General features: G+C 43.4%; 1 protein-coding gene and 1 long non-coding RNA gene across 2 annotated transcripts in view; one reads left to right on the top strand and one right to left on the bottom strand.

Annotated features, from left to right (window-relative positions):
- Window positions 1-7,116: 7,116 nt before the first annotated feature.
- On the top strand, window positions 7,117-10,845 carry LOC124293257. The gene is made up of 2 exons (XR_006903169.1): window positions 7,117-7,716; window positions 8,084-10,845. It is a non-coding gene; the product is annotated as an uncharacterized LOC124293257 (long non-coding RNA).
- Window positions 10,846-21,159: 10,314 nt separating this feature from the next.
- LOC107217998 (mitochondrial pyruvate carrier 1) overlaps window positions 21,160-27,279 on the bottom strand; it is a 29,594-nt gene continuing 23,474 nt past the window's right edge. The window contains exon 4 of the mRNA XM_046735120.1: window positions 21,160-21,851. Within this exon, the coding sequence (XP_046591076.1) occupies window position 21,851 (1 nt within the window). The 3' untranslated portion in view covers window positions 21,160-21,850. The remainder of the gene's footprint in view (window positions 21,852-27,279) is intronic.

Raw genomic sequence — 27,279 nt, 5'->3', positions numbered from 1 at the left:
TGTGCGTCGTTTTGGCACTTGTTTACACTCCGATTCCATCGTACTGGCCGTATTACAAGACCAACTTACCACGGCACCATACTGCGTTCGACATCTCGTGTGAACAGCCGTGATATGTACCACGTCGTACTAAACGAAATATGGCCTTTGTACATGCATACGGCTGTCTATAGACGTATATTAGATACGCAGGTGGAATTTTAGCGAGAATAGCGTAAGTGATTCGAGAACTTCTTAGTACGTTCCAACATCGTTAGACTAACACGGGCTTGCAATTAGACGAGGACAATCACAAGGTTCTGGTCAAATATATTGCGAGATCGTCTCCCGTCTTGAAAGCTGCTACAACTTCTTTGGAAAAGAATATTCATCGTCATTGCTATGACCATGGAGTTCTTGTTGCAATATTTACTGCTTTGGTCACAAGACGCAAGCATTGCCTGAAACCACCAGTTTTCAGCACCAACAGCAGTTTCAAGATAATAGAGGTTTACTATTCAACATGATACCGTGACGAATTCCGTGAAAAATGTTTGCTACTTTTGCATTTGGCAACTGGGTATATCGTCATGAGTAACTAGGGTAGGGCGGTGGGAGATTGTAAATTACCTGCAGCTAATAGCGAGTTAATGAATATCTTGATCGCCGTACGCATGAATCAATAGGTTTAATTTAGTTCAAGCAAAGCGTTTACTCACCTCGATTCACTGATACACTTGCAGAGCAATGAACCGTTTAGACCCGAGTATCCTCGCGCCGCGCGATTCCCCTTCTTACTCCTCGTCATATCCTGTTGCATATTTCAAATCGCGCTGAGCTCGCAGAGTCCCGAGGCTCCATCGGGTATAGTAAATCAAAGAAATCGCCGGTCAGCCTGTAAATCTTCGGGTAAGTACACACCGGTTGTATAATTTACGCAGAGGCCACGGTGCGGCAGCCAGCGAGTAAGCAAGTAGTCTAGCCACGACGTTCGGTGTCGACGTCGCGGTGCACGCGTTTCTCGATAAGACTGAGCTTTGTCCGCGCCTGCGAGAAAACCGACCTCAGCGCCGCGTCGCGGTCGTAAGCCGTGGCTCCGCGCTATCAACCTCGCCGCTCCAGTGGAGCTACAGCGTCAGGTCGTAAGATCCGCTTATCGTATCAAATAGATCTGAGCGTACGGTGTACGGTGATCGCGATATCTCGCAGTCCTCGCGGTCTACCGCTTCTTACCGATGGGCCGGGGCTCATCCTTTCAACGGTGCAGAGAAGACCGTTCTACTCGCGGAGTGTCCGTACGTCTTCATGGCCTCTCAACGCTCCGAAACTCGGTTCCTCTCTCGAACCGCGAGTTTCGCAACACCGTGTGTCTCAATCTTCCCTCGTGCAAGAAGTGAGCGTTCGGGGTGCAGCCGACTCCTACATATTCTACATGAACTTTGTCATCGGCGTTCGGTGTACAATCGCTTCCTTCAGATTCAAATCGTTTCGTAGGTGTGAGTTATTCCAATCAGTCTTTCTCGTGTGGAGCGCTAATTCAATTTACCATTTCTTCTCGAGAACTTCAATTCTAATGAATATTCAGAAATAGGTAATCATTTATGCCATTTGATGCATACTGATTGATCAACCAGATATCACTGTAAGTAAGTATGACGAATACGAGTGGTTGGTAAGATCAAGTTCTCTGCATACGCTAATTATATGAATACTTCGTTGACTCAACAGAAGCCTGAATTATTGATTGATTGTTGTGGTACAACATAATACGACAGTCGATTACTCGTCGTCAAGCTTGCAAAGTTAATGAATAATACTTCAAGTTCTCGCAATTTTCGAACATCACGAGAGCCATTTGAGTATCAAAAATTGCTGCACATTTTCATATTATTCTGAAGTATTGAAAATTTCGTATCGAATATATTTCGAAGCTAAAGTGATTTCATTTTTTCTTCAACTTCTCATTTCATTTCAGAGCAGAAAGAATGAGAATAAAAACACTGCACAAACTTGTTATACGCGCCAATTGTTCATCCGGATTCAAATTCAAGTTAAAATAATTTGTAAGTAAATTATACATGTCAGTTGAATAATAAGCAGTCGTATAAAGTGTTCTTAGGTAATTACTCCTCGTTCGACAGTTCTCAGTTCTATGAAAAGAGGATCGGACTACCGGGAGTTCTTTCCTCGCAAGTGGAAAATGCCCCCTCGCGGTGGTCTGAAACTGTATAGCATTCGCAACCCAACCGTCGTCGGTTCGTCTCGTCGCATACCAGCGCAATCTCAGCGAGCTGCAACTCCCCCCCTACACCCCGCCGATCCACGTGGGTTAGAGAGAAGAATATAAGGATGAGAATACAGGAGACTGAACGAGAAGCACTGCGACGCGACGGCTTGCTTGCCTTCTCGGAGATGACGACTAAAAACTCAACTGCTCCGCAAAGGGACATTTAAATGATGTCGCCGAGCAGAATAACTCAGACGGGCTCTCGTCAGCGGTGACATCGCGACTCTCTCCCCTCGGCCCTCCTTGAGCCACCCTCAAAGGTAGGGGGGAGGGGGGAGGGAGAGGATGCTAATCAGATGCCGACAGTGGCGGTGAGATCAAACGCCGCAAGAGCGTCAGCGGACGTCACCGCGTCCATTCTGTCCCCGCTGGCTGTACGTACATAGTGGATGCGATTACAGGTGGGCAGGTGGGTCGGTAGGATGCAGGTAGTAGGTGGCTGAATGATATTTGAACGCGGCTCGCAGAGTAATTCCGTCGTTGTTTCTGAAACGTGCGAAACGCATCAATTTCGTTTCTACTTATGAGCACCGGCTGACGACAGCTCTTGTCTGTATCTTATATATTACTTTTATGAATTATACGTCATTCGATCACATTGAGAACGAGAGAATTACGCTGGCGCATCGCCAATAATCCGGACTTCGAATTTCAACATGATCGTCTTGATTTTAAAATTTCAACAGCACCGTCAATCGGAGTGCACTATATCATTGATGTCGCTTTATAAGTATGAATGAAAATCGCATGTATCAGTGCCGTTGACATTCGTCGTGATATCGTTGGGAAATTTTGAGACGACTTACAATGTTGGCGTTTTCACATCGCAATTTCAAACACACGTTTTACTGCACGGATACCGTAAGTGCAAGGATAATGACTCTTCGTGATACTTGGTAACAGAGAATCGTGCAAGCCTGTTCGTTGGCTCACTCTCAACGGATTTTCATTATGAGATTTGAGAACGCTGACGGTCTTATTTGATCTCGTACTTTCAACATTGATACCGAAGTCGTTGAAGCGACGTTCGTGGATGTTGAACATCCGCAATCGTCATATTTGAACAGCCAAACATACTCGGGCGTCTTCGAAGCACGTATAATGCTGTGGAGTACGGCGGCGTACCGGGTCGGCGGCTCTGTGGCGACGCGCCTAATAAAACGATCGACTATTATCGTGCAATTATGCCGTCTCATTAATCCAAGGCAATTACTCGTCAGCGCTCAGCTTTGTTTCATAAGTTATGAGGGTTCCTCGTCCGCGATTCACCTTCTCCAGCTCCTGCTGCAGAAGAAGACAAGCTGCAGTCCTCGAGCATCGTCGCGGGCATGCAGTTATGTGTCCCCGGGGCAATTACACCGCAGCTTCTATCGAAAATTACATCTCGCGGAGAATCTAAGGGCGAAATTACATCCTCCTGCGTTATACTAACCTCAATCGTAATCGTCTAACAATCGGAATTTGTACCACGGTACCTAATCTGTACCTAGCTATTGCGAAAAAAAGCATAAACCTAGAACCATAATCACGGGTGCGCGTATCGGCGTCTACGGGATTCAATCCCAGCGATCGAACCCACTGTCATTTCCGGCATGACACTCTAACGGAATCCCTTCGATACCGTTTAACCGCAGTGCCGGAAAGGTAACGGATCCTGACACGCCTTGATCACCACCACCGACTGAAGGTTAATTGAATACCTTATACTGTTTTCTGAAAAATCAGAACATACAAAGATGTCGCAGTAGTGAAATTGAATTTTTCATTACTCAAATTCCTACGTGAATTCAGGAATGAGTCAGTGATGGCCTGCTCACAGAATATTATAACTTTAGAGAGCCAGCGTAGCTTTGAAGTCGCGAGAAGAAACCGTAAGCAAACGTGTAGAATCGTAGATAAATTTATTGTGTACAATTGGAGGGGGAAAAAAATGAAATAATGTAACCCAGAAGCCAGATCAAGGTACGATATGTATGCTGCATGGCGTATACGAAAAACTAGACAGCTTCTGAAGAAGCATTCCGATGATACGAGCCAAAAGGTATAAAAGAATGTACGGAAGGCTGGTAAAAAGGAAGGAAAGAAGAGGAACAATTACAAGATCAGAAGACATAAGCGACGTATAGCCTAATGCTTGATGATAATGACGGTGGACAAACAAGCTCCGCCAGCTCCGCGGGTCTTAAATCGTACCGTCTTCTTTCAATTATTCTCCGCTTCTACTCTACGGCTATTGGCTGTGAAAGGTGTATTCACGATTGATGCGTTAATACAGCCATTTTCCTCTAGCGAAGTTTTCACCACACACGGAGTTTAAGAAATAAACGGAGGATGAGGAAGAAAAGAGGGGGGCGAAGAGTTCGCATTCTTTTTGAAAGTGCAGAGTAGTAAAAGGAATGCAGATCAATTGAAGATAGTTCAATTTCAGATTTCTTGCTATTGCGATAAGCTTTGAAAATAAACCTTCGGCCACTATTGACGGGTCATTTTTTGAATCCAAAAGAAAGTTAAGATTCAAAGGGAAATCTACGGTAGTGGCAGGACGAAGGCAGAGTCATCGAGGGCACTGCCACTTGGGAGTCCACGGTTAGTGCTGGGAGATGTCGGTCTTGCAGCGGAGAGTTGGGCTGGTTCGATGATTGAAAAAAATCCGTGGAGCCAGTTCCCAATACCGAAGGCCGCAGTGACGAACGATGGGTAAGAGAGAAGAATAGTGGATCAAGTGAGTCAAGGGGTTGAGTGACGGGTGGCGGCGCTTTTGCGACAATGTAGATTTGTTTGCATTTAAAAATCAAATCGGCCTGCGGCGGTATGCATGCGAGGAGCTGAAGCTGCTGCATCTACTGCCGCTGCTGTTGCCGTCGCGAACTGAGGACAATGCGCGGAGCCGGTAGTTTTTGCGTTGTTTGCTCCAAACGGGAATCTCTGCGAGGCGACCGACCAACCGACCGACAGTCTAAGCGGCAACCTGCAACCAAGCAGATTCACTACTCACGAACAATGAAACCGAAGTCCAAGCACCGCAATGGACCTCGCGTGATTACACTTTGAACAGAACTCATTCGGTATCTTCCCCCCTACCCCCCCCCCCCCCGGCCCACTTGCTCTCTCTCTCTCTCTCTCTCTCTCTATCTTTCTCTCTCACTCTCTCGAAGCACGGTAAGCTGAGGTGAGGCAAAGCCTGCTCTAATTAAGGCTAAATCAAGACTCCGATCCCTTCCACTTATATAATATACCTCAGATTATCGTGAGTAATAAGACCGGTATGAATCTGAATGCCGAGGCACTCCGTGAACACGGTATAGCAGAGTTTGCAGTTCTTACGACGGGTCATGAACCGTGGCTGTTGAAACCAAATTCAGGTTCATGCCATTGCATGCGGCACCTCATTATCATCTCTAAGCTAACAAAAATGGCTAACTTGTACGAAATCACCAATAATGTACGACATATTTCAAGAAAATCCGATTGAAACCTGCTCGAAAATAATTAATGTGTGCAACTGCTTGTAGACGCAAGAAGGGTTACTACAGCAAAATAAAATGAGGTTGCATTCAGGTATGATAAATCGAGGCTTACAGCTTTGCAGTTTTATACTACGATTTCGATACTGTTGTATCATTTCCTTTGATCAGCATTTGGCGTGATTTTTAACGAAACCTGTAGTTTAAAAATAAATTCACAATTTCAAATGTTACATTTAAAATCGTTTACGTTTTCCAACTTGTATGTTTACATACATTTATAGGTGTATTTGCAAATAATTTTTCGGAACTCTCCATCCTTTCTTTCCTGCATATTCTCTGCTCCACTACAACAACTACTACTACTACTGTGTCTAGTAAACGCTTTCCTTTCCCATTCCTCGTTTCCTTATCTGATTCGTCGATGCTGAAGGTATTACTTTTGTAGTAGTTTTCGTCTCCATCCGTTACTTTCATCTACCGACACTATCGCAAGAAAACACATCTGGCCTTGAAGTTGATCCCTCATCTTTCCCAGCCATCGAGGAATTATTTCCACTGTTATAAGTTTAACCGTTTCAGAACGAGGTAGAAATCGTTACGATGTCGCCATACTTTGAATATTGTTTACTTTGAATGATAACCGATGAATCATCAGCTAATTTTGTCAACGAGTACGAAATGATAAAATGGGAAATTACCATGACTTCTATTATGTATTATCGATTTCGAAAAAAATTTCGATAAAATAATACCGACAAATTATAGATAATTACAATAACCACGAAGGTAAATTATAACTATAAGTTTCCAACGTCTTACATTTAATCAATTTGTCCTTCCAAGTCTTGTTCACGTCAGTCTTTATAAGCTCTTATGATAGCGCCATAGGCGTAACTAACGTAAGCCGCGAAACTTTAAGAAGGCAGTGTTCAATAATACTTTAACCACTTGGCTTCTTATTAACTACATCTGCCAGTGCAAGCATGATAATACTATGCATATGTATGATACGATACGATCTAACTAAATGTATATGAAATTAAGTCAACAAGTTCAGACAAACATACAATACATTAAAACATTTGGAAATTTATATGTCCGTACTCCAAATACATTTGATTCAATGTCACCCGTAATCTTTTTAAACAGGGACTGGACATGGATAGTTCAGTACATTTTCAACTGCGATCGATTCCGCCAATTCTGAGTTCTGATTTCAAAGCTCAATAACCTGATTTAATTTAAAACCGAAAAAGACCATTTATGAAAATGATACTTGTTAATAAGTCGAGACAAGATTGAAATTTTGGAAAAATTTTCATTCCAAACGTTCCTGAATTTCCCCGATTCCCTACGTCTTGTATTTCAAATAATTTCGCTGAAAATATACAAATTGGCAGTCCAATGAAGAGAAGGATCGCAGCGCAGATATCTGTTTGTTCTCGACGGCAATCAAGCGAGCACGTTTCACAAAACTGTAAGTCGGCGGGCTGGCAAGTGGGGACGAGATACTTTGAGCATCTGCAGCTTCGAGCTAAAGTTAAAGAGTTTCTCGAGGGATCCGATTAATCACTCGGAGAGTGCTGAGTTTCAAGATGAAATAACGTTTCGGCCCTATCGATGAGAGGCCCACCGGACTTGGATGGGTTCCCAGCAGCCATCATCGCCACTATTGCCAGCGCTACAACACCGGGGGCCCCTGAGGCTTGACGCTAATTCCAGCTGGGAAGACAGACATTAAAAAGTTGCATTTAAATATGATCAATTAAATTACAGCTTTGCGACCGCATGACTAGCTTATACTCGCGTGCTCTGCACCGAGCAAACAACTCTTCTCTTCACCATCATCATACGGTCAAGCTACAAACGCAGTGCGAGACTTTAATCACCGGTGTCAATACCAATCGGCCGCTTCAACCTGATTTAAAGTCGTGCAATCGCTGAGAGCCAACGCTGATTGTGAATCAACAGATACGGCACAAGGTGTGCAATGTGATATACTCATGGTTCTATACTAAGTATACCTACTTGGGTATAATTTTAGGAGTCGTTGCTGTTGTACTTGTTAATACCAAGAGACAAAGGATCATTTTGTTTGGACCGAAGAAGGTGGACTTTGTACGGTTATAAGATTTTTCTACCTCTTCATTTATACGCAACGCCCAATTTGAACACTGTTTGAATCTTTAAACCTTGACCATTGACAAATGTGTTCGGAAGATCCGGGATTGATTTCTTCAAGCAATAGTTGTCTTCTATTTCTACCAAGTTTCGGTACCTAATCGCTTTCACCAACTGTTATTTACCCATATGTTTGTGTTTTGATTCTGGCATGTACCCCATACCTTAGCATGGGTCGTTGACGTCGTTCTCAGGGATGTCGGCTTTGTCAAAGAAACTGGGGGATGGGCATCGCGTCGCACGGTTTGAACTGCCAGAGATCACACGCAGACGATTTCATCCTGGAGAAAGAGGAGTAGGAGAGGCAGATAAAGCGGAAGAGCGAGAGCGAGAAGAAAAAGGAGATGAGAAACATTCTCGGATTACAGGAACCCCCTTCAGCCTGACATCCCCCCTACTCAAAGAGGCCTACTTCCTTGAGTGTGAGCGTAACATGCAGACGATTACCAAAAAGATGATTTCACATCTTCATATTCTCATTCAAGTGACTGTTGCTATTCGTCTAGTCCACATTTTATAACGATATCTGGGTTACTTGCTGCCAATATATTGACATTATGTGCGATGACCGTAGGATCGCAATTACCAATAGGCTGAATGTCAAGGCGTTTCTTACTGTTGAAAAACTAAAATAACCAGAAGTCAAATCGAGGTGAAAAGAGAACAGAGATGGTAAGAGTGACCTCCGTTACACTTCTGCAGAAGCCTGAATTGACGCCGTTGTTGTGTAGACGCATGTATGGACCTACGCGTATGTACCTAACCAAGGCAGGTGCGTAGGACTTCTGCTCGTGTGAAAAGATGCCGAGGATAGAGAGAGCGTAGCTGTGAAACGAGGATCCGCAGGTAAATATATTCGTTTCGTGGCGGGTGCCTTATACCAACCTAGCCCGTCGTCGAGGCATGATCACCGTATCGAAGTCACGTTCAGGCAATGGGACCAAACACTGTCATTACCTATACGCGCCGGTAATGCTCGGCAACGCCGAGCAGCCGGCCTCGAAGTTGCGGTTCCATCGGTCTCCGAACGGACCTCTCTTGAATTAATCGAATTGTTCCGCGGGGAACGAACTGCTTATTACCCAGCATCGCCGTCTACCCGGGACAAGGGTGAGAGGAAAGGGAAGGGATCCTCGAGAGATCCTAAAAGGAGAAACGGAACCATGGTGGAGAAAAAACCCGCGCTTCGGGGTTTGCGCACTTTGCGTTTTGAAGCCACATCATGCTATCAAGGCATATTCTTACGTTGAGTAGACAATAGTCTTCGAGGCACACACCTTACAACACTCTCAACAATCCTCCATGAATCTTGGATGAATAACGGTTTCAAATGAATGACCGACTCTGTGTGTAATTTGTCCATGTGTCAAAGTTGTGCCATCGGTAGGAAACATCAGCTCAAAGTCAGAAACCATTCTGGTATCTGTATCACGTATAGTATATTAGATCGTATACATGAATTCGAAATATAATCGTATGCATTTTAATAGTATAACGTATAACGCGCGTGTGATATGGCCTGTGGGTGTAATCACGATGCTGATGCCCAACTCGCTAAACTATGATTTAGAAAGCCAACGCGGTAACTTATATAAAGAATAATTAGGACCTTCCGAAGTGAACTAGCATTATTCTCCTTGAATGAAATTGCTGAGTAAGGAATTAGGCTGCAACTTTCTATTCGTTTTTTTCTGGTAAAATTTTGAATGACTAAGGGTAGCCATTGCCTCAAGAAGTTCCTTCGAGACAGAAAGACGAACCATCGTATTTGCGCAGAAAGTGTAAAGAGACATAATGTTGAAGAAAATGGCTGCCATTAATAATAAATCAAACGTGGGTACATGTGTAACATTCCCGAGGTACTATTCGCTAGAAATCATTACGCCAAGAGAGTAATTCCCAACTAAGCTCAGCCATAAATACATAATGCATCGGGTTGGTAGATTACCCAGGTTTCCCACACGAGGTACGACCAACGTACGTACTCCAGGTAAACCAGCATGGCGTTGTTGTTACCCAGCGTTATGACCAGCCTCCCGCAGCACATTTCTGTGAAATCATGCATCACGCCGAGGTATTTCAAATATATATCCGAGGTACCGTGTCTGTAATGTGAGCACCCCTCTTCGCCTTTCCTTCTATATCTTCGTTTTCTTCTTTATCTTCTATATTCACCCATCCATCTTCCAAGCAGAAAACTGACGAAAGTTCTACGCCACCCGTTACAAGAGGATAGAGACAATTCCGTGTCTGTCAGCATCAACAGGGGTAAAACGTAAGTGAGGGCAAGAAGATAAAGAGGCTTTGCGCCAAGTGTTATGCCTACGGGAAAAATGAAGCCGAAGCCCCGAGTAAAATGGTTGTCCTGGGTAGGTGAGAAGACCATGACCAGAAGTTTAGTGCACCTGTATAGGTCAGTATAATTAAAAGCCAGAGAATCATGCGCATCGCATTAATACTCCATATCGCGATCGCGCATGACTCTCAAGATCGTCGGTTCGTTGCCGTTTAGTTAATTGGTAAGGCATTCCAAGTTCGCGGTATATAAAACATCCGTGTGATTATTCAGAGCAGTTATAATTACCTATGCAAAGAGCTGCAGATGCGATTAAAGCGATGATAATGTTAAACCAACCGAGACTTTAATTATCTTTCCAAGATCTGTTTACTTATACCTCCGTTATCCATTGTATGAAACGTTTAAATATTAAAAATTGAAAGAATTGAGTAGAAATGCAGTTAGTTAGCTATAAATGGGTACAGAACAAAAGTATATTTTTAACATTGTACGTATCAAGTTTGTCAAAAACCTAGGATTGATTCCTTCACAATTACGTGCGTATTCGAATGCCTGTAAACGCCAAGTTACGCATACTGGGTGAGTAACGATGTATTCGTGTAATTACGAAAATAAATAATTACCCCAAGCCAGGTTTCGTCGTTACATATTAACGAAAGGCGGAAGAATTATCACAACGTGATCTTATCTGAGTAGCCCACCTGCTCGCGGATAGCTAGACATATACTTAAAACCTACTCACATGCTATATAATAATAATGAAAGCGGTAGAGAAATTATTATGATAGAAAAGAAATATGAGCGGAGAATGCGAATAAGAGATAACTCGTTTGATAATTGAGCAATGCGATGCAAACGAGCGTTGATGAACGAGCCAGGCGATGAACTCTTGTCGGTAAATCTGTTGTTTATACGAACAACCTCGAGCATTTCCAACTTTCGCCCACCGCATTGAAATCATTGTTCATAGCTCGACCCGATTCGACGATTACGACTCCTGGGAGCTCGAGATTTTAACACGAACCGTATCTAGATACGAAATTTCACAGCAGCAGGAAGACGCGGACCAATCACTTGGTATGCCACAGAATTTCAATTTTGCGCATCACTGAGTGGCTTGACAAATCTATTGCCAAATCAACTTTTCGGTGTGATTTGTCGCGCTGCATTACTCACCTTCGATATAAATTGTTTATAATACTTATGACTTACAGAGAATAATAGAAGAGTAACGAATGCGGCAAATGAAACGATCCAACCAGACTCTCGGTTCACGCCTTTGAAAAGTCGGATGATTATCAAGTTCGTTATCGCAGTTTTTCCCCGTAATCTAGACGAAGTGCATATCTAATTCGGTACTTATTTACCGATTCTGATATTACTCGAATCGATAAGCGGACACCTTACGATCATATCTAAATACTTGTGAAGGTATAATCACGCGTGCGTTATATCTGCATCATTCTCGTGTGCTGCAAGTTTTTACATTGCCCAATTATTTTGATTTCACTGTTCACGAACCTGAAGTATCGCGAGCGGCTTCACAGACGCCTGCGGCAGTGTTGAAGAGTTTTGATAAGAAGAATAATTCCTGGCATGGTCATGCATTCCATCGAGAATGAAAACTTGTGCTGTCATATAGGTATGATTGAATTTTTGAAATTGTATTTATTGAATGATCTGCATTTTTTTCTTTTAATTCAGCCCCAGACGCTTGCCGCGGTCTTCGTCGCATTGTTATACCTAATGTGAGGTATAATAACCAGTTTTTAACGATGGTAAATCGCGCGGTGGGTATACTCGTATACATACATATTTGCCGTAGCCAATAGGAAAATCCCTTGCTCAATACTTTGTTACGATCATGTATATATATATATATATATATATACGCTTAGTACTTACTCGCGTAGTTACTTATGATTACGAGATCCCGTGCGAGCAAGGTACGCTTCCCGCATATCAACGAACCTGGTTACCAAACAGCAAAAAAGCGTCCTCGAGTGCCGTCCAAGAAAACTGCTTGCTCGGTTGCCGGTTCTGGAAGGACGATCCAGAGGAGAAGCTGATGGAAGAGTTGGAGGGAGGGGGCGAGGAGCAGCAGGAGAAGGAAAAGATGTTGATCCAGAGGGGGGGAGTGGAGGAGGTGGTCGTGGTCGTGGTCGGAGAGGATTGGAGTGGAGCGAAGTGGAGGAGCTGAGGACGAAAAAGAGGAACACGGACAAAGCACGATAGATATCCGTCGCTCAACCGATCACCGTGTTGCTAAATCCTTGATAACCAGTTCAAGAAACGCTTATCAGTAAGGAGGCGGTATGGCGCGTGAGTGCCGGCCTTGTTCTACGTATACTAAGTAAAAATCTTTCACGGGTACATCAATTTCTATTACCTATAAATATAAAAAGTAGAGGATAAATTTATTCATTTAGCGGGGTCTCGCTTTTCATAACCTGCGATCGAAAGGTACGCTTCATGACAAGTTTCTACGTTAAGAGAATGCTGTAGTAAATCTTTACCGATGCGACTTACGTTACATGACACTTATTTTCACTGTTATCAAAGCCCACGCATCACTGATGTGAAAATATCGCAGCCAGCGAAATTCTACGCGCAATACCGAATACAATTATCTGAACAAAGTTCTGTTTTACGCAACAATGGTATCAAGAAATATTTTCCAGTAATTACATTACTACATGCATAATTGCAGATGACATTTTTCTCGACTGATAAAGACTGATTATGTCATCCTCTTTGAAAATTCGTCATTCAGATGTATCTTTCGTTTCGCATCTGATTGTGAGAAACTGTTCTTCATAGTACAGTTGCAAGCTACGGGTACAGCTACACCCCGTGTTTGTGTACTTCACAGCTGCATGGTCTTCAAATTTCGACGCTTTGTTATTTTGAACACATGTCTGCAGTTTTCAATCGATTTTAGACTTTCGTATAATTTTCTAAAATGCAAAGTGTGAGCTAACCTTAGTGCCTGCTATAAATACAAATTTAGCCAGGCGTATCAGTATACTTTGTTCCTGTTGTGTTCTTTGAGTCTATCATTTTCTTTAAACATGTATCAGTGAAGAGGTATATGTAATACTAATCAAGACACTTGAAGCCCGTTTTTGAAGTTGTAAATACAATTAGGGTATCAAAAGACGATACTGATTATTGCAAGAGTCATATTCAGGTGTATACGAGTACAATAATCACGCTTGTACGTAAATATGAGTACAAATGAGCGAACACACGGTTGCACATTAATTATTTCTTGAACACATTTCACGGTGTCGATTCGATGCTATTTATGGCGCTGTTCGCGGTGCAAACTAGGTGCGTGCGCAAAGATATAATCTCGGTTTGAATCCCATGTATAAAAGCTCCGTCATGCTCATACAGACTTACTGGCGCCATGCATATGGAGGGTCATACTCGGTGGGTGGTCATTCGTCCGTTCTAAAAACGGGAAGTTTCAAGTATTTTGCCATAGACACATGCGCGCGTACGCAAAAGCATACAATCAACCGCGGTTGTGTTCGCTGCGTTCATCATAATTTCTACACAGTTTACATAAATAAAATTTATCTACAATTTGTACTGCTGATGAAGTCGAATTGGTAATGACGAAGCCTTGCGCGTACCGCGGCTGCACAGCAGGCGTAATTTAATCTTTGTTAACCATCGAGGGTACCGTGCGTCGTTAAAATGCAGTATGGAGACCTGACTAGCCAGCCCATCATAATCTCGTAGGAAGCGATTTCACAAAATTGCGTACCCTTGATGGTATGCACAGAAAATTCGGCGAAAATATAATAGATAAAACATGTGGAGTAAGAAAGCAGGTACAGTATTCTCGACCTTGTATCTAATTTTTCAATCTCCTATGCACGGTGGGATCTATAACCCACCGCATGTTCACAGATTGAGAGTTTTCTCTATATCCAAGACAAGAGCTCTTCACAAAAACCCTCTAATTTTTCAACACCTTGGCTTGCACCAGATTTACCTGCAGCATTTGAAATGTGTCAACAAAGTTCACTCTCTAATCTTACACACACGTACACCTGCTTCTGCATGCGTGTAAGCGTAGGTCGCTCCCTGTCGTCAGGATATCGGAGTCCTGCGACGGATGGAACACCGGCGTCATTTTGTAAGCGAAGACTAAGTGCTCCCCGACAATCCCATCTGTAACTTTGGACAGGGTGGCGGTGCGTGGGAGGTGGAGTCGCGGGTGAAGCTCGCTCTCGGGATCAGAGCTAGACGTTCCCCGAGGGTGAGACGAGCGGAGGTGAAGAAGACAAAGATGGAGGTGAGCGTGGCGGGGGTGAGTTAAATGCGCTATCATCCCGCTGTTTCCGCCGCCAAACATCCTCTCTGCAGTCGGCGCCCCTTCTTCCTCCGTTGCGCTTGACCGTCGCGCAACCAGGCCGAAGAAGCTTCGTCTCCTTCCGCTCTTCGGACGGCCCCATCCTCGGCCTCGGCGGCAGCCGCTCGCCAGAAACAAAACAACTCTTGGAGAATTATGACTGGTTTCGTACCATCCGCAATAACTGCGTGATATATGCCCCACGCTCGCCGGAGAACACGTGAACCTCACGGGACAGCGAGCCGCCCTGCCGAGAGGGTGCGAGGCCGAAGCTACGCGAAAACCTACCCCCCGTACTCGAACCTCGAAGAAAATGCTCGAAGGGAATACGGAGACTCCACGTTTTGGTATGGAGCTGGGGTCCGTGAATAAACGTTACGCCATCGACTCACGGTGACGGATTTTATTATTATTGTTGCTGTTGTTGTTATTGTTGTTGTTGTTGTTGTTATTGTTATTATCTGACAACAATTGAATAGACTGATAAACTGGACTCGGGTACAGCCTAAGTGCAATTTCATACTCACACAAGGAATCGTTTTCACCCTGTTTCAGTCTACACGTAGATCCCTAGGGGGCATCCATTAATTACGTGAGGTGTTTTTTTTTTTTTTTTTTTTAATCGGACCCCCCCACCCGTCACGTTATATTCACCCTATAATTTGGAAATAATTACATATCATTACAGTCAACGCCGGGGATTAATTTTATAATACAAATTTTTATAATACAAAATTTTATTTGTTAATAATGTATATTATCCGAATTAAAAAATCGATGCAAGATTTTCATTGCCCGCCCTCTTTGAATAATATTTGGTAAGATTTTTCCTGATCCCTGCCCCACACTTTGAACTCAAGTAATTAATGGGATGCCCCCATACCTACAAATCGTTCGCAAGTGATATTCACCATGTGAAGTTTTGTAAATGAAACGGAAGTAATATTATTACGGGGATGTCATTGCAGGGCTCCATCATTTGAGGCGCAGATACGCACGTATAAGAGTTGACGATAGACCGGGGTGAGGAAAAGTTGACGAAGGCTGCGAAGACGTCGGGTCCCCAGAGGATCTCGGAGACTGGAATGAGTCGAGAGAGTTTATCTGAATCACGGTTCGGCGAACTAACGAAGACGCTAGAGCAACTGGGGCTACTCGCCCCCTCGGTTAACTCGCAAACGATCGCATTTCGATTGTTTTAGTGAGGCAATTTTTTTCTCTTGGAGCAGTTGCTCGATATTTCCCTTCTACCGATAACCCCGAAGTACTTCGAGGTTATTATTCTCCGCGTGTAAATTTAAATTCTACCTAATTGAGTAGGTACGGTACAGAAAACATCGGTTGATAAATTTCAGGGATTTTCCTTAAAGTCCCTTCGTCCCGATCACACTTCATTCGACAAAAGTGTGACGTAGATGTATCAAGAGTAGGAGTGTATCGAAATAAGAGAATGAAAATCAGGAATTTCAATACTCCAAATTGTCACATGCATCCTGAAAAGATTGTAAACGATCATTTTCAAGTGTTCAGGAAGCATTACTTTCGTTCAATATTATACCAATTGTAGGAAAGGTTACGAGTAACGGGAGTGAAAGTTTTATTCTCCCAAAGGTAATATAGCGCCAATTTTTGAGTGACGGTGACTAATTGGACCGCCTCTCTCATTTCGGCATCATCATAGGAATTCGAATAAGGATGACGATTACGAGGAATAGGCGGGGGAAGTCGATTAGGAGAGAATTCATAGTCGTATATAGGTGCCGAAGACAGGAGGCGGCGCGTAAACAAAGCGCTGGGATGACGTGATTACCGATTTCTGGGTCCGAGTCGAATGGTGAAATCTTAAAACGCAATAGAGTCATCGCTCATGATGCGTCAGAGCTGGACCAAGACGCAGGCGTGTGTATACCGTAGCCGGAGGCCGGAGATTTACATGTTGTTCAGGGTAGCTGAGAAGGTAATTGGAAACAGGTGCAGTCGAGTGCTCGCGAGCCGTGACTGATTCTTAAGCGATGCTCCTGACCGAGGGGCAGACCACGAAGCGCCGCCGCTCGGCGGAAGGGCGGAAGGGCGGAAGGAGACGAGGTGCGAACCGGACCCCCGCGGCGACTGCTGCTCCTTGCTACACTACCGAGCTCGGCTTGCTGCCCCGTAGCCTTCTCCAGTCCGACTGGGAACAGCTTCCGTTCTCCATAATGCCGAGTTGCTTCGCACGATAATGTTGTAAACGAAAGGAGAAGGTGGAGAAGAATAAGAACGAGGAGAGCATGACGATAAGCGTAGGATACGATCGAGGAAGAATCCGCATCACGTACCTGTATGATCGTGAAAATGGGACAGAGAGTTTCCCGCGACTGTTTAACTTATAAAGCGGGCGGGGTTGAAATTTTGAATTTGAAAAGTTCCGCAAGCGCCAAATTCCGCATTTTCTGGTGGCGAAACTTAAAGTAAGGATATCAAACTTTTACGAAACGCCAAAGTTTCGAATGGTTCGAAACCCGTCACTCAAAGTGCCGAAAGTATAAAATTCCGAAAGAGCGTAACTTCGATGAGTCAAAGTTTCGAGTGCGATAACGAGAAAATTTAAAAATCTGCAAAATGGAAATTCCGAACGATCGAAGATTTTGCGTTCTGTAAAATTCTGCCTTGATGAAACTTCTTCCCCTCGAACTTTCTTTGTTTTGGATTTACGATATTTTTATGTTCGATATCCTGGTCGTTCTGATTTTTGCTTCTTCTGATTTTTTACACCCACTCTTTGAGTAAACCACGCTGTATGAGTATATTTTAATTTTCGGAATTTTATCCCACCAAAACTTTATTTTTTGTAACTTTGCTCTATCGTAACTTGAATTTGCGAAATCTTGCATTTCGAAACCTTGAGCCATCGGGTTTCCGACCATTCTAAACTTCGTTGTTTCGTAAAAGTTTGATTTCTTTACTTCAAGTTTCGCCACCAAATAATTTGGAATTAGACGCTTTCGGAATTTTTCAAATTCCGGACTTGAACCCCGCCCCTTATGAATGTCTCCCGCGGTTGTAACTCACAATTAGTAGACAGTACGCTAAAATTAACTTTTAGTTGCTCACAAGAATAGACCCGACAGATGATGTAAACTGTACATCCATTTTCCTCGCCTTGTATTGGATTACATATGTACTCGTTGTTTTGTTTGGATTTAAGACTTTAGTTTTGTCATCGAGTTACCACCGGAAATAAACGAGAAGACGATTTCAGTGTGACATGTTCGTTCCGCGTCGAAACTTACAATTAGAGATTAAACACGGATGAAAATGCTCCAGTCTGTTTCTAGGATTAACAATGTTCTTTCCATCGCAGTAAGTTGTGCTACATTTGATACTGGATGATTATCTTTATAACCAAATCCAGTCTTGGGGTAGGAGTACGATGCATAATATTTTAACCCATTAGGACTGAAGTAACTTAACTCTACGAACCTCGAGCAATCTACAATCACGGACACTTATAAGTTCGTTTGAGTCAGCGTGTCCTCGAAAACCGGAGGCCTCATATTATATACAACTTCACATTCTAATATCCATGAACAACTGAACATGGAGATGGCGTAGGACGATCCGACGGATACTCGCTCGTCACGTTGGATGGTAAAAAGTACACGTCACAAGGCAATCGCAACTGCGATTGCGGTACGGCAAAGCCGATGATGGTCGATCGGTCAGCAGAGACGGTATCGTAGCAAAAGCAATAGCAATGCGAATGGGAATGGCAATGGCAATGGTCTGTCACCGTACGGATGAACAAACACCTGTAACTCGCAGCGTTTACGATGTCACGTGCCTTGCGGCATGAATGTAGAAAGTGGGAGAGGTCCAAGCTCGGGCGTGTCCGTGACCAATCCGTGGCGCGAGAACCGCGAGAACCATGAGAAACTCACGGGGAACAAAAACAGGGCAGCGCGAGGCTACTCGAAAAAAGTCTGAGCGTCTTTTGATTGCGAGCGAGATCTGAAGCGTTAAACCGGAAATCCGTCGCTTGAAACCCCTGCGGAACTTCAGGGTAGCCGATGGCCTGAGCAAGAGCGCGGTGGCGGACCCCCGATACGTTCTGCGCTGCATGTGGTCGTTAAGGTGAATTCCGAGTGATTCGACGTCGACAATTGGTGACCGTCATCTTGCGCGACGACCCAACTATCCGTCAGGTATCAGTTCAATGAACATGAACTTGTTCAACCAGCCGCAGAAAAACCTCCCGATGACATTATCATAGCTATATTACGAGTATGTAGAACAATTACTCGATAGCTCTGTCAAACGTGGTAATTAGCCTGTGATAAACCGGAGCAAAGTAGTCGTAGCCTAATCTCTCGTGCACTCGACTGCTGGATCGTCATTACAATTATGTACAAAATGATTTGTCGGACTATACACGCATCGTGCCACTGCGGAGTGAACCGTGAGTTTGTACGTGTTGCGAAAAGGAGGGAGAAGCCCCGGAGTGTCCATATTGCATAAAATCGAAAGTATAACTATAATACAAACGTGATGCGAGAACTCGGGAAGGTAGGTGGGTACTTAGGATGAGGTGTTAATAATTCACCGTTTGAGGTTCTCGCAATGGCAGTTTGCCGTGTCAACAAACATTCAACGCAAGGTATTCTCTGACGCCAGACGCGTGGCCCTTCGTGGCCAGTGGCCATGTGTTCTCTCGTAATTATAGGGTACCATCCGCCCGCTTTCCAGACAGTCAAATATTTATTGACATCAAGAAACGATACTTGACCCAACACCGCGCCTGACGTTCGTGGGTACAGCTAGATTATCGCATCAGTGTCGTCTCCCTCTGCCTCCCCGCTCACCTTCTGTGTACCATGTGTGGCGATGGTTTAATATTTGAGAAAGGCGTACCGGACTTGCACAGCTACATTACCGTGGAAAATACTTGATTATCGTTAAAATTATTTTCATCCTTTGGTTTTAGTATTATACAGAAATCATCCCGACGTCGGTCGTCGATAGATCTGAAGGTAAATCTAAAAATAAGGTGCATTGAGTTTGAACGAATATAGTTTACGTATGCAATCGGGCATTGCGAAGCTTATGTAAAAAAATGAGATAATGACCCATGTATATACTAGATTGAAAAACAAAGTTTCGTACCAATCAAGCGAGATGTAGTTTGATTAACTCACGAACACAGGGCTCAGGGGACGAGAGGGATAGAAATATGAATCTTGCGGATTTACTACTACACATATATTCAAAGCATGAGAATGAATGCTTGTGCCTTTTCTAAAGTGCCCTGAAATATACCGACAAGACTTGTCTGATTTTCAAAGTAATATTTCTCAGTAGGAGAGCCCCGAACCTTGCGCACATGAGCGAGCGGATGACGAGGCAGCCGGAAGTCAACGCCGCGTCATCGTCCCGCGACAGGGTAGGACGCGAGGTGTTTGGCAAGCAGCGCTCCTAATGTAATGCTGTTTACCCGGCGTACTGCCTTGTGTTCTTACGTGAAACTCGACCTCCGCCTTTCACAATTCCCAGGAAGGGTGCACCTCTGTCCTTACGCTGCGACTATAAGCTGCTCTAGGCAGCGAAAATCTCTACTTACCGATAGTAAATTCTAATGATCTGCTAAAGTAAAACATGGCCTATGTCTGAGGAGAAGAATCTTACTTACATCCTGTACGAAAACATCGAACGCTATTTTTTCATTAATTTTTACGGCAGCGATGAAAAATGTGTTGTAGTTAGGGTGAAGATAGATGAAGATCCGTCGAGAATTAAATCCTTACGCAAAGAATATCCACAAGTAATCGAATAGGCGCCGAGACTGGAACGCGCACTCGTAGTGCTTTACACGTGGTAATAAATACGGTGTATATCTTTCGTATATTTAATTGCTTGCGAATCTCGTAGGTTTAATTAAAAACTGAATACCTGTAGGAGAATTGAAATATACCAATGACGATCATCTGCATTGCTAATATAATGGAGCGGAGCCCAGCTAAGCGTATTTCTTGATATTATAACTGGATATTCAATCTCTTCCACGTCCCAATTACTTTACGAGCTAAGAAAAATGTGCTAATTAACTTATCTTCACGCCTCTTGTCCGGAAGCAGACAACGCAAGGCTTCGCCGGACATGCAAATTCCTCGCTGTGCTACACGCACGCTCGTTTCTCCCCATCAAGTCGTACTCTTACCTTAGCAGGCGAACCCCTAGGTTCCACTTCGACCTGTAACTTGTGTTCAAGAACTCTATGATCACGCGAGGTAACAACAAGCGTTTGATAAACTGCTTTTTCGCAGCCTGCTCTAAAAATGAGGCAATAAATTCGAAACTATCAAGAAAAAAATCTACTGGCTCCCTCCCGAATGCAATCAGTCCTAACTTCTACCACGAAGTATTTTTCAACGCACCGAATTATTTTCTTCGAGCATCAAAGACTTTGCTTACAAAATTCATTTCTTATAGTAACAGATTCAGGTTGACTTACCTCTGTGATCCGAATCACCCGTGGCTCCTTCGTAAGGCTAAAGTCACTACTTTAGATGACTGTCGGGTTTGGAAAAGGGAGAAAAAGTGTTTATCTTTATTTTGTGATGCACAAAAATTTCAGCACGAATACGCGTGACGTGAAGTATGTACAAATTACCCAAGTTTGCGCCTATGGCAACTTCGGAGAGCCCTTCCCTTGGCCATGAAAAGACGCGAAAGGGCCAGTGAACCCTAAATACTGTTTGTCGCAGTAACGGGTGGTACGTGCAGCAACGTGACGTCGGAATAGAGGAGCCGAAAGGTCTAATTCGAGTGGAAAATTTAATTTTGAGCCATTGAATTGAGCGGAAGGCGACTATGTGTATGTATAAGGTGAAAAATGCGTGAAGTTAGGTTTACGGGATAATTTCATGCGTCGTAGTACTTGAGTTGATAAAAAATTTTAAGTCTGAATGATGGCAGTACCTAGCCAGTAATGAGAATAATAAAAATAATCATAACAATAATAACGATGTGACGAAAGACCCGAAGTGACCCTGGCCAGTCGCTTGTTCACCAAAAATTAGATTCTAAACTATTTTAATCACAACTGACAATGGATTCGACACACTCTGCTGTAGAGGAGACGTCTCCGGACGAGTTTCGGGCTTCGTCACTGTGTCCCTCCCGCTGGTGTCGGGCCCACGTTTCTTCTCAAGGCGCGTCATTTGGCTCTCGGTAACGCCGGTTGACGGTGATCCGATGATCCCTCGTCCTCGTTGCAACCGCCAACTTCTCCTTCTTCATCTGCAATCAAAAATCGCGAATTGTCAACCGCGTGTCGCAAAGAATTCACCTAAGAGTACAAGTGACTGATAGAACAAAATTTTTCCTGAATGAATTTTCAAATCACGAGCATAAGCTTTTCTAAATCAACAGTGGTAATCTCTGTTGCCTGAACTTGTTGCAAAACATCGTCAGAAATTACACATATTTTCAACACACTTTTATTTCTCTTTTTTTGTACTGTACGTGTCTAAAACTTGCTATGAGGTCATTTGTCGTAGTACCAACCTCTTCGAAGTAGTGCGATTAATCTGTTTATGAAATAATTCTAATCATGTGGTTAAATAATTGTGGTAATTTGATAAGGCTGTCATCGTGTGGGTTGGATTTCCTTGACCTCTCGCACCTGTTCCTGCAATTTTCTCAAACTGGATTGAAAACCGAATGTTCCCTTTTCCAAAACGATACAGGAAAATGCCCAGAACATTGTAAACTGGAAACATCTGTGCAACGTTGAATTTAACTGACGGCGAGAATACCGTGGCGACGCGACGATGAGTTAAGGAATTGCCGGGTCTACGGAACGTTCGAAGAAACTTCGTCGAAAGGCGAGTTCAGTTCTGAGAATACCGATGTCTCATCCAGCGGTCCATTCAATACCCGGGAAACCACGGCGCGTGGTGGAACACGAGGCACGGGCGAGACGCGTCTCGTTGTGGGAATCGGACGTATTGAAATACCGAGAATTCGCCGCGGTATCTCTTTACCGGTTCACCGCCTCCCTCGTCGCGGTTCCTCGCTCAAATCCACCTCCTCAGCTCCGTGGCCCTCAAGGTTTGACGTATCGTCAACTTATTGGAAGACACAGCAAGGTAAAAAAAAAAAAACTTGGACGCTGAAGAAACGGGAATAGAATACATGTAAAGGACACGCGGAAAAATTTTTCCTAACAATAATTCCCATACTGACTGGTAATCTCTGGACACCTCGTACATTTTGACGACATTTTGTGGGGAGAATAGGAAAAGCTACTATTTTTTCAATAGGGTTATTCCAGATTAGATGGGTAAAAGGTAAGAGATGGCCCGCAACATAGTCCAATAAAGCAAAGTACGTAAGAAACTATACCGCAGGCCATCTCTTACCTATGGCCATCTCAACCGGAATCACCCTATTATTCACCATATGAATGTTAACTTTTCCTATTCTTACTGAGAATTAATTTGAAAATGAACGAGGTACACACAAATTACCAGTTTCTATGGCGTTAAATATGACTTGTTTATTCGTTTAGACTAACTACGCTGCAACGTAGGTTAAGATTGGTAGGAGGTCGGCAGCTTAACGAACTTGAGACTATCGAGACCGTTGGTAGCCCAAACGAAACTTAGACCGTCCACCTTGTACCTACCAGGTATGAGGCATCGAGTATAAAGAACGAACGTGGTTGAGGCAATCTCGCGGTGGTCCGTCTGTAGGGGACGCGTGTGTACATCACAAGGCAGACAGATCTGAGGGCCGATAGTGATCTCACGCAATTCGTCGACGTGATCCGATGCGAATCCGCAGGAGAACCGTGGCAGGCGCAAGCCTCGGACCATTGCAAATTGACTCGACGCTCAAGAGGACGCTGATTAATTATTGCACGTCAATTGTCTTTATCGGTACATCGGTTATTCTAAATCGAATTGGAATCGTGACTAGGTAAGAGAATTCACTCTACTTTTCCACTGCGTATATATCTTCCAATCTTCAGAGGAGCATCCGAATACTAAATGACGTCACAGCACTCTTTAGATTCGATCAATCAACATTCCGCGTATCCAGTGCAGGTGTGTGGTGTATATAGTCGAACATCAAATGTTCAATCGTATTCCTTCGGACGATTAGATGTAAAAATCAATGACAGCATTCCTTTCCATATCAATTGAGGTATACGATTCTTCAACTCCGTGGTAATCAATATTATACTATTACGATAATACCAATTTTCCATAAAGATTATAAATTTATTTCAAAAATCGTTATGGGACTGAGAATCCTTGCATTTCGCCAATTCCAAAGCGTTTGGAAATTAGTAGCGACCCAGCTCGAGCGACATCATTGCTAAATCTGCAGTCGATCCGTCGTATCATGACAAGAAACTCCATACTCCCCTCAAAAGCAAAGTGAATACTGCCAAATTAGTTTCTGATTCCGTGGAACCGAGGTAAACAAAGCATAGACCTACCTATCTGAGCATGGTCATAGTGCATAGGAAATAGAAAAAGATTCGTCTGGAAGTCCAACAATCGAAAATTTACGTTGATGACAAAACGTTCTCGGCTACAGATGTCGGGGCTGAATGGGAAGCATATCGAGTCGATTAACATGCGCGCGGCTCTCGCCGTCTCGCCTGGCTGACCGGTGTCCGGGCTCGTGTCTGCCTCGTCATCCTCGTGGAGCAATTTTAACCGGGTCCATTAACGTCGACAATAACGAGCGGAAAGATCCGTCTCAAAGCAGTAGTGCTACGGTGACAACGACCACGGTAAGTAATCAATTCTTTCAGTCCCTCAATCTTTTCACCTGCTTCTATCATTCTTCCGAAAAGGTACTCATAATTAAAATTTGGAGAGGTTCGACGATTTTCGAGAGAACCTCCATACTTGAAATAATTGCCGTGATGTCAATAAAGCGGCATTCATCAGAGTCCTCACAGCCATTACTTGCACTGGAATTGTGAATAATTGCGAGTGATGCTCTCTACATCTGAATCAATGAAAATTCACTGATTCCTAGTTATAAGCATACCGCTGGAAAAAACTAATGCATATACGCTGACGAATCAGTGAGTTTTCACTCGTATTTCATCATTAGGTCGACTAAATTTGTCCGAGTGTACGCTTGGAAACTGTATTCATTCGACACTCTCGCATCTAGTGTTGAATGATGAAACCCGAAAATATGATTGAATGATTTAAAAATTGCTAAGCATTTTCTTTGTTCTCGTGAAGTGGACGTATTTTGTGAACGTTTTTAAAATTTTAATATGGTGCGTTGAACCAAAGTGTTGTAAAAATTAGCATGAATGAAATAAAGTGTAACCAGTCAGCAAGGAGTATCGGTGTATCACATAGAGAACCTACCTGTCATATATGATTATGTCATTCGTAATTTACAAAAAACATGGTTCCAGCTCAGGTGCAATACTTATTACGTGAAAATTTTATACTTGATGCAATATGACAAAGTATAGATATATCCAATTAAGTACCCTATAAAACCTCGAGCGATTCGTTGTCTTGATCCTTTGGAAGTTATTATTTTTTAGAATATTAAATTTTTATCGTGAGAGTTCTGCACTCTCAGCGGCACCACGCCGGTACAATAACTCTTATCGCAGTGCTCAATAATATTTTATTTTATTTGACTGGCAAAACGAAGCTGCAAAATTTGAATGGATAAGAAATCTGTTGCCATTGTTTCATTCTGTGGAAGTTCACAATTAATTCCTGTTGTATCGTTCCGAGTATTTCACATGATTTGGGATAAACATCGACTGTCAAGTTGATAGAAACTGTCCTTATTCGAGGATCGACTTCTCGTTATACGAGACATTGTGACGTATGCGAAAATTATATTCCATAATGCATACGCCAGCTGAGCGCGGTTTGAAGGGCATTCGGCTTTTGAGTCTGCTTCAAGAATTTGAAGTACATTTGCCACTTGGTTTGACTGATTCTCCCGTTGGGGAACTCCCGAGCAGAATCGCGGAGGTCGCGATCCAGGTTGGACCACCCCGATCCATGACGGAGATCCTCGGTTCCGTATCCGAAACTTTAACGCGCGCGTAACACACCTAAGAACGTAGTTCTTTCGTTCTCCTGTCACGGCGCATCCAAAGAATTAATCACGCCCTCGCGACGAGAAGAAGAGAGAAGAGGGAAGAGGACGAGGACGGGGAACCTTTTCAACCATGTTTTTACCCACGACCCACTGCCGACGCTAATCCCAAATGATTGCTTACCTAGACGCGTACAGCACCACCGAATACGTGCACTCTACAACTCGGTAGGTAGGTATACCTGATACTCCTCCCTGTTCACACCTCCCATCACTTTTTCATCATATTTTCCTACTTTTTTCTACCGCGAGTTCAACAATACAAGCACAGGGCATCCCCCCGCGTCGTTCTTGTTATTTTCTCGACAATTCTTGGTACCCGGGAATTCCTCTCTCCGGGACTTGATATCCAACTCGATTCAGCTTCTTTATGTCTATTTGGAAATCTTGTGAGATACTGAGTAAAGCCCGTCGAGCGAGTCTTAAAATATACAAGAGATTTGAAAAATAATCGAGCAAAGTCTGGGAGAAGCAGTTTAAGAAATCACGCAATTAATCGTGACCTTGAAAATTGTTACTGGCACACAGCCATTTCGAGATTAAATCCAGACGGTTAATCAGTCAGTTATCTGGTAACTCCTCGCAACTTGCATTTTATAAAACAAGCCTCGTTACATTTGATAATAAGAATTTCGGTCGACTATAGATAATATTTTTGTGGATCGTTATGGTTACATTGAATAAATCACAGACTTGTAATCCCTGTCACTAGTGAATGAGTAGTTAGTAAAAAGGGTTCACATTGTAAATTTATGGGCGAAAGTTAATGAGTTAGAAAAATGCTCATAGAAAAAACAAAGAAACGTGCTCTGAAGGTAATACGAAGCCAGAATACAAAGCTCAAAAAGCACGAAGGGAAGAAAAATAAGTCCTGCAAACTCGACCAGAACGTAAAATTGACTGAGAGGTAGGGAGCTGAAAGGACACGAAGGGAGGGTTGCGGTGGTGGAAATGTGAAATTGTAAATTGTGCGTGGGAGAATGGCTCCCCGGATGGTAGTCGCGGTGCGGGGTCCACGAGGGTCATACTGACGACGGAAACCGAATCCGAATTCGGAGATTTAAATGCTCAGTGAACCGAGGAAAGGGCGAGGGTGGGAATTTGTTAGGTTGCGTCGGACTATAACCCCCCGATGAATATGAAGAAAGTCTTCTCTAAGTTTGCTCTTCCCAGCCGAAATCCCAACCCTCGCCAATTCTCGTGGTTAGGGATATCCCCGAAAAGTCGCGATGGGGAATCTAAAGCGAACTCACGGAGAGTCTGACCTCGCTTCGCCCGTCGCACGATCGTTTATCCTCTGCATTTACTTCTTTCGTGTAAGACATTCTAAACCGTTTTTCGCAACACTTAACGAGCCGGTCAAGAATTGCATGACACTGAAATATGATGAAGAACTTTGAAATTCATTTTTCCATTAAAGGGTTACGTGGGTCTTGAACTTTCAAAGAATCCATTTTTTCTATTTTTTTTTTTTTTTTTCTAATGTAATAAAAGAATTATTTTAATCAAACTTACGAGTTATATTAGAGGACAATATTTGAGCTATGTTTCATAAAATTTTTAT

This window comes from Neodiprion lecontei, chromosome 3, assembly GCF_021901455.1.
Source record: "Neodiprion lecontei isolate iyNeoLeco1 chromosome 3, iyNeoLeco1.1, whole genome shotgun sequence".
Taxonomy (NCBI): domain Eukaryota; kingdom Metazoa; phylum Arthropoda; class Insecta; order Hymenoptera; family Diprionidae; genus Neodiprion; species Neodiprion lecontei.
The sequence above is the reverse complement of the archived record's forward strand: the minus strand, read 5'-3'. Positions and strand labels throughout refer to the sequence as shown.